Source organism: Rhinichthys klamathensis, unplaced genomic scaffold (assembly GCF_029890125.1).
Source record: "Rhinichthys klamathensis goyatoka isolate OS25496 unplaced genomic scaffold, OSU_Roscu_1.1 h1tg000196l_1, whole genome shotgun sequence".
Taxonomy (NCBI): domain Eukaryota; kingdom Metazoa; phylum Chordata; class Actinopteri; order Cypriniformes; family Leuciscidae; genus Rhinichthys; species Rhinichthys klamathensis.
In genome coordinates this window covers 8,543,537-8,552,500 of record NW_026606722.1, presented here as the reverse complement: position 1 = coordinate 8,552,500, position 8,964 = coordinate 8,543,537, and the positions used below count along the sequence as shown (strand labels likewise).

The following is an 8,964-nucleotide window of genomic DNA, read 5'->3' as shown; positions in this document are numbered from 1 at the left end:
TTATACTTATGATTTTATACTAACAACGAACATCATAACGATAGGGACAAACAATCAGTATTTTTAAGTGATCGGCTGCTATATAAAACCTTCTCTAAAATATTCATAATATAAGTATTTTCAGAGCCCGTCTACATTCTCTGGTATTTTCAAGACAATATTTAGTTAGCCCTGATGAACGCCTGTGTGCCAACGCGTTGGTGAAATAAACAGTATTTTTTTTCACCCACACTCTGATTATTTTGACCTCTCAACTTCACAAGTGTTGCTAAAATAAAGTGTCTTTTTTTCCTTCCACGATGCACCTTGTTGATTTTTCGAACTTGCCCCAGAATAACCATTCAACACTAATATAAAGTAAGTGACTTTTATTTTGAAGTAAAGCCATATTGATGCAACATCCCTGTTATTCGCTTGTTGCTGCTCGCTTCATTCTTTCTCGGATCGCTGGATCAATGGCCAACTAACAGTCGCCGAAATACTAGACTAGTTTCTAGATATTTGAGGGTTTAAAGTGAGCAGTCTGTGACACTTGTCAGGTGGGATTGAGTTACCTCCACATCCGTGATGGTTCTGCTCATGTTGAGCTCATGTTTGGGATGATATGAATGTTTAATTGCTGCTGTCATAGAGCATGTGCCGCACGCGCTCGACTGACAGTTAAGTGGATAGATTTACGGAAAGACAAGATTAATAAATACATTAACAGATGCCTGAATAGATAGATTATTGTGTTCTATTTTTTAACTATAAATACAATAATAAACCAATATAAATAATTAATTAACCAATGCAACTTCATTAAGAAAAAAGCCCCGTTCCAAATCAAATTGGACACATTTATAATATTAATTTATTTTTTACAATATAAACTGGGTCTTTATAGATGAAAATATATATCTGTCTTTGAAATTTTGGGAGGATGATGATCACATTTGGGTTTCCGTGTCAACTAAAGACTGAAAATCAATAGACTATAATATGTTTTAAAAAAAAAATATGTATATTGTTATGTTGGGTTGGTGTCTTTGTGTGTGGTGTATTTGGAAGCCAAAGACAAATTTCCACTTGTGGACAATAAAGAAACTAAACCATGTAAACAAATCAGATCTATTAAAAATGAATGCAGTTAGTCTAGTGCTCATTAAAGAAGCGCTAGTGTTTCGATATGATCTCAGCTCTGCTTGTTTTTCTTGTGTAGAGATGCCGGGCCTCAGCTGTAGGTTTTACCAGCACCGTTTCCCGGAGGTGGAGGATGTGGTGATGGTGAACGTGCGCTCCATCGCAGAGATGGGCGCGTATGTCAGTCTACTGGAGTATAACAACATCGAGGGCATGATCCTGCTGAGCGAGCTGTCGCGCAGGCGCATCCGCTCCATCAACAAACTTATCCGCATCGGACGCAACGAATGCGTGGTGGTCATCAGAGTGGACAAAGAGAAGGGTAAAATAAATTGCCTATTAAGTATTTAGGTAGGAGCAAAGGTTTTTTTCTTAAAACCAGCTGATTTATGTTGTTCTGTCGGAGCATAGTGTTGGTTTCAGTGAATATGATAAAAAAAATCTTACCAGTCTTAAAATACTTTAAGTATTTTGGTGCTGAAAAATCTGAATAGCTGTTAAGTGTTCAGAAACAGAAAGTGGCGCTTTCGAAACAGTGCTTCTTGAAGCTTTGTAAGATTTACAAATCCTTTGTTTCGAATCAATGGTTTGGAGTGTGTATCAAACTGCCAAAGTCATGTGATTTCAGTAAACGAGGCTTTTTTACGTCATAACTGTTTCGAAATTTCGATGGTTTGCCACTGGGGGAAATAAAAGCAAACTGGAAGGATAAAAGTCTTCTTTTATCTTCAGTTAATTTAATCTCAGTTGTAGTTCTTGTGTTTCTGCTCGTCTCTTCTCTTTTTCTGTTCTTGTCGTTTCTCTTTGCTTTGGTTATTCTGCTTGTTAACAGCAGGCGTTCATCACTAATGCTCAATCATCGCTAGATTGTCTCAATAACCCAAACACTGACTCAGAGTTGCGTTAACACTGTAGTGTGGACAAAATAATAAACACTGAGTAGTACTTTAACACTGAGGATTTTGCTGTGTGGCTCTTGAATGGTCTTGGTTTTGGTCTTGACTACACCTCTGTGACGGAGTGTTGTAAATTTTAACCGGTTGATGGAAAAGTATTCAAAAAATTCGTAACAAGGAATTATTCACTGTGTTTTGACCATGATAACAATACCATGCATGTTCATTATCGCGACACATCGTATTACTGTATTTCGGCACGTCTTATATAGAGTAAGTGTTTAAATGCATTTGGCCCATTTGAGATTGTTTTTCTTCGACAGGATACATAGATTTGTCCAAGAGAAGAGTGTCTCCGGAAGAAGCCATCAAGTGTGAAGATAAATTCACCAAATCTAAAACCGTGAGTGGTTGTTTTTTAAAAGGGGTGGTTGATCACTTTTCTAACTGTAGTTAGTGTGTAATGTTGCTGTTTGAGCAGTTACGACGCTCAAAGTTCAAAGCAAAGGGAGATATTTGCTTTTAAAGAAATCGTTTTTTAAGGACTACAACAAACGGCTGGTAGGGACTACACAAGCTTCCTCCCGGGTTAGTGACATCACTAACCCTAAAATTTGCATAAGCCCCGCCCCCGGGAACACGCAGTCCATATGTTGAGAAGAGGAAGAGCTGTTGTAGTCACTCTGTGTGCATCTCACAACAGTTCCTATACAAGCGATTTATAGATTATCCTGATAGAATATGCTAATTGAAGATAGTTAACTCCACATCAGCAACATAAATTCATCAACTAACCATTCAGAGATTTCTTGTTGCATTCTACATGTTGTCACTTCTTCTTGAGTCTCTCCATCTTTGTCTGACTCCGGTTTAAACATAAAAGGCAGAACAGTTTCTGACATTTTAGGTAATCGGAGCTGCTAACACACCCACTCTTGAAGCTCCGCCCACTGTGTCGGGAGCTGCAGCTCATTTGCATTTAAAGGGCCAGACACAAAACGGTGCGTTTTTGCTAACCCTCAAAAAGTGACAACTTTAACATGCTATTAAAAAATATCTGTGGGGTATTTTGAGCTAAAACTTCACATACACACTCTGGAGACATCAGAGATTTATTTTTCATCTTGTGAAAAGGGCATTATACCACCCCTTAAAATGAAAGTAACATTATTGTTATTGTTTGAGGATGTTGTTGTTGTTGTTGTGCTGCAGGTGTACAGTATTCTACGGCATGTCGCTGAAGTGTTGGAGTATACTAAAGACGAGCAGTTGGAGAGTTTATTCCAGCGCACCGCATGGGTGTTTGACGAGAAATACAAGAAACCTGGATATGGCGCCTATGACGTCTTCAAACAAGCCGTGTCGTAAGTGTTCGAGTGACGAAGGTGCGTTCATGCTGTGTCGTAATTACCACTTGTTAAAAAGCTAGTAAAACTCGTAATTACTAGGGCTGTAATCAACCAAAGAAAATCTTAGTCGACTGAAGTCCTGAAATTTCGACTAGAAATCGACTAAAAATAGAAGGGAGGGGGGGGTAGATTATTTAGCTGCGCAGTACTTGGTAGCCTTGTCCGCCTAAATGAATTCTAAATAAACATGAAAACTAGTAGGCTATTTGCAGTATATTAAATTGTTTTTGACCTAATTATTTTGCACTGAAATGACACACTCGAGTCTGTCGGCTCTGACAGCGTTGCATCACGTGCCACTCGCAATATTATAGCCTATGATTTCCAAAAATAGTACTATGTCAACTAGTGATATCAGCACTGTTGAGGAATATGCGACATAATTTAGACAATTGTTTTTGTCATATGTTATAATAACTGACAGACACTATAATTTTAGACATGAATAGACTATTAACTTAAAGCTTTTACTCTTAAACACAAAAGGCTCGTCCACTATAATAAAAAAATTATATTTATTAAACAAACCAGATCAAGACGAGAGCCGAAACGAAAGTGCATAACTGAAGAATAAAGCATAGGCTCAAAACAAATACAAACAGTGCACAGCGCAATCGCGCATTAGGTTTAGGCGTTGGGTTGGGCTAATCCAAAAAAAGTGAAAACAGGGGTGTGTTCTGAAGACAGACTGTTACCTGTGAAACAGGGGTGCGCTGAAAACATCCCCATTAGCAATTAGTGCTTTCCACCTGATGAAATTAACACGGCAACAGATCGACCAATCAGAATTTTGGTCGAGGCAGAACGCATCGACCAATAAATCTACTAGTCGACTGGGAGATTACTATGGAAGCTGGTTTCCGCCACTGAATAAAAAAAATTAATAATAATTGCGACTTTTTCTCTCACAATTGCGAGATATGAAGTCACAATTCTGAGAAAAAGTCGCAATTGCGAGATATAAAGTCACAATTATGAGAAATAAAGTCACAATTGCGAGAAAAAAAAGACAGAATTCAGACTTTTTATCTCACAACTCTGACTTTTTTTCTCACAATTGCGAGTTTATATCTCAAAATTTTGACATCTTTTCTCAGAATTGGTAGATATAAACTCGCAATTGCGAGTTATCAGGCCAATTCTAAGGAAAAAAAAAGACTTTTTCCCCCTCAGAATAGTTTATATCTAACAATTCTGACTTTACAACACGCAATTGCGACTTTATATCAATCAATTCAGACTTAATATCTCGCAATTCTGAGAAATAAAGTCAGAATTGCGAGATGTAAACTTGCAATTGTGAGAAAAAAAGTCAGAATTGTGAGATAAAAAGTCGCAATTACCTTTTTTATTTTTCATTCTGTGGCGGAAACAAGCTTCCATAGATTACAGCCCTAGTAATTACAACTTTTAAAACAAGCGCTCCGACTTATACCATGTGACTGTTGTACCACCTGATTTATATCGGCATTGATAGTGTTGCCATAGAAACGCATAATTCGGAAGAAGTGAACAGCTCCAAGTAGAACGTCACATGTTGTCGTCTCATAATTACGGTAATTATGACATGGCGTGAACGCAGCATAAACAGAGCAAGACTTTAAACTGAACATGGAAAATGTTTAGCTTGCTTGCTTTTTGTTTGTTTTCACAGGGATCCCGCCATCCTGGATGGTTTGGATTTGACTGAGGAAGAGAGAAACGTCCTCATCGACAACATCAACAGACGGCTCACTCCACAGGCCGTCAAAATAAGAGCTGGTATTTTATTATAAAAATGTATTGCACTCTTCACAATACAGAGAGTTCGAATGCAAAGTAACAAAGTATTTTAATTTACCTTTTTAAAGGGTTAGTTCACCCAAAAATGAAAATGATGTCATTAATGACTCTCCCTCATGTCGTTCCAAGCCCGTAAGACCTCCGTTCATCTTCGGGGCACAGTTTAAGATATTTTAGATTTAGTCCGAGAGCTTTCTGTCCCTCCATTGGAAATGTATGTACGGTATACTGTCCTTGTCCAGAAAAGGAAATAAAGACATCATCAAAGTAGTCCATGTGACATCAGTGATGTCTAAAACATCAGGATCAGGATCCACGACAGAACCGGAAGACAATACAATGCTGAATAAAGTCGGAGTTTTTGTTATTTTTGGACCAAAATATATTTTCGATGCTTCAAAACATTCTAACTAACCCACTGATGTCACATGGACTACTTTGATGATGTCTTTATAGTGCCAAAAATATCATTTTTCCTGTTCACTTACTGTTATTTTTATGTTCTTTATCTGACATTCTCAAAAATGGCTAAACAAAAATCTGTATTTGCTTTGTATTTGACAATTATTGAACTAAATACAATAGAACAAAAAAATGTTTAGCACGAAACAGGATTCAATCAGGAGATTCGATTACAAATCAAACCCAATGCGTTTGTCATTAGCAGGCTAATGGCCCTTTAATATGAAACTAAACGGTGGAGTATCCCTTTAAGTCCACAGATCAACACTCTTTGAAGCAAAGCTTTTCATTAATTTGACAAGGATCAAACAAAAACATTTTGGTCACCATCTTATATATGCCATATTCATGTATGTTTAGCATTATGTTTGGTTTTACCCCATGAACAGACATCGAGGTGGCGTGTTACGGATATGAAGGCATTGATGCGGTTAAAGACGCTCTGAGGGCGGGACTAAACTGCTCCACCGAGGCCATGCCCATCAAGGTGTGCCGTTCCTCCTTTACCTTCGGCCGGATGCTTCAGTACCAGTTTCCTGATCTGCAGATTCTGTAATTGTATCTTCTTTCAGATAAATCTGATAGCGCCGCCGCGGTACGTCATGACCACCACGACTCTGGAGCGCACAGAGGGACTGTCGGTGCTCAACCAGGCCATGATCGCCATCAAGGAGCGGATCGAGGAGAAGCGGGGAGTCTTCAATGTCCAGATGGAGGTGAGAGACTTTCAGAGTCGCAATCAGGAGAGTTTCATATCAGGAATTACATTTACACTTGTAAAAATGTGAAATCTTGATATGAACAATGACTCGCAGAAATATAAAATTATTGATATCAAGATTTCAATTTCAACAAGTAAAAATTCTTGATACCTGTAATTGTATTTTCACTAGTTAAACGTCACCATAGGCTCAGTATTTACTTGTAAATTCAAAATAACCCTAAAAATCTGGATATTAAAGACCTGAACAACTTAAAACTCTAAACTTTTCCAGTGCTTTCTAAGTCAAAATAAAAAGTGCAGTAAAAAGCGATGTTTTTTTTTTTTTTTGGCAATGTAAGAGTAAAATATTCCATACAAGTCACCTTCATTTATATAGCGCTTTTAACAATATAGACTGTTTCAAAGCAGTTTTAAAGTAAAAGAGATTGTTTTGCCTTTTAATCCCACCGGTCACAATAGTGACCGTAAAAAAATGTTTCATTTCTAAGGCTATAAAAATGTTACTGAATGATCTATCGATGCATTTCCAGCAGATATTGAAATAATAAAGGGTCTCAATGAAATATGTGCAGTGTCGCATGATTACTGTAAACTGTCACATGACCAGAGCTGTTTATTTCCTGTTTGTGCCAAGAGAAGAGGATGGCAGCAAGAAAGCTCCCAAAGAAAAGATTAGTAAAGTATGTTAACATAAAGATTGCAGATTTCACAGATTTGGTTCACAGAATCAAACTCTAGTTAGGGATTGATGACACAAGACGTACACTGCATGCATGCTTCTTGCGTAGCACCAAATGAGCATGTCAAATCAAAAAGAACCAATTTAGCTGGTTCTGACTGCCGAAGATTCAGTTTGATTCTGTGAATCGGCTCAACCGGCTTAAAAGAAAGATTCGTTCAAGAATCAAACATCTCTAATGTGATGCTCATTTTGGTTAATTTTCCCGACCGCCAACCGCCACTTGTTATCCGAGTATTAACCGCTAACTGATAAGATTATTAGGGAAACGCATTTTGGCACATAATTTCAACATGCTGCTATTATGGGGCGCCAACAATGTTACGTGACAGTTCTCCATTACGGACGCAACCACTCTGTGAAAGTCTTTTAGTGCCGCTTTCAGAGACTTCAAACAGAAGCACAAGGCCTTTCTTTAAAGCGAATTTCGTTTTGTATTAATTGTATCTTAATTTTAATCCATGTTTCATTAACCAATTTCCTGGATTTAATAAATAAAAAGTAAATAGTCTATCTTGATTGTGTAGGCTATTTTTCATTATAAAATATTAGGCTGTGTATACCGACATGGATCAATTATTAATATTAGATTTCATCTGTCTTTTGTAGTTATAGCTGATGGCGCACCAACAAACAAGCACTGACTTCGGCGTTTCTTTAATATCGAGGCTCTATGTTTATTATATGATTGTTAGGCCTGTTGATGGTATAAAATGAATTGCACTGTGCCTTAAAAAGACGCGCTCTCTGCTCTCTTCCCGTGCATGCATTCAAAATTAACGGGAGTCTTCAGAACAGGCTCGTCCAGCGTCAACAGCACCGAACTTAGCTCCAATGTCAATCAACGTCTGGGCCACTTGGTGGAATCCTTTACCAGAATTTTTTTTGGGTTGTAGGTATAGTCAGATAACAATATTTAACACTGTATACATATATTTTTCATTTGATTGGTTCAACCGCCCGCCACCCGCCCGAATTTAATTAAAATATTTTTTTTCGTCACGTCATCCGCCCGATCCGCGGTTTGACGCGCATCTCAACTGTACACATAAATCTCTGACCCATCGTCTTCTTCCTCGTCTAGTTTCTGTCGCTCTACATACGTCATCTGGTATAATTGAAACGATTGGCTATGAGCTACGTACAGGCGCAGACATTCGTAGCACCCAATAAACGGCTCTGGGCATTCGTAAACCACGCCTCAAATACGAGAAAATTAACTTGTGGTTCCCAGACCACGTCTCAATGAGACTTGGGTCTGACGTTAGCCAGGCTATATTAACGTAACCTCTAAGACTAAAAGGAAACAGAAATACCATGCAATGTTTTATAACTGTATTTGCTCTGAATGCATTTTCATGCATGACTGTTTCTGGTCAGCCCAAAGTGGTCACGGACACGGATGAAACCGAACTGCAGCGGCAGCTGGAGCGTCTGGAGCGAGAGAACGCAGAAGTGGATGGCGACGATGACGCGGAGGAAATGGAGGCCAAGACAGAGGACTAGATGAAGACCAACAACACCTTCAGTGCAGAAATGGATCCAAATAAACTGTTTTTGTATGGTAGCGACAAACCAGTGACGTTGCAGCAAATTCATATTTACACAAGAGAAAACAGTATAAAGCAGTGAAAACCTGATTTTTTATTTATTTTTTAACCGGTGGCCTTTTAAACCGTCACAACCATCACAACTATGATCAATATTAACATTTCAGCTGATTCATCAATGCAGAGTGAAAACTTGAGTTTGCAGTTGCCATTTTCTGTGAATTAATACATATTTCTCGCTCTACTTCAATCTTAGTAAAATACTGGAAAGTTGTTGGAA

General features: G+C 38.2%; 1 protein-coding gene across 1 annotated transcript; it reads left to right on the top strand.

Moving 5' to 3' along the window:
• Positions 1–390: 390 nt before the first annotated feature.
• Positions 391–8,964, top strand: eif2s1b (eukaryotic translation initiation factor 2, subunit 1 alpha b). The gene is made up of 8 exons (XM_056262846.1): positions 391–539; positions 1,202–1,444; positions 2,342–2,421; positions 3,231–3,382; positions 5,082–5,188; positions 6,061–6,158; positions 6,244–6,387; positions 8,515–8,964. The coding sequence occupies exons 2-8, from the start codon at positions 1,204–1,206 to the stop codon at positions 8,638–8,640; spliced, it is 948 nt and encodes a 315-aa protein (XP_056118821.1). The 5' UTR covers positions 391–539; positions 1,202–1,203; the 3' UTR covers positions 8,641–8,964.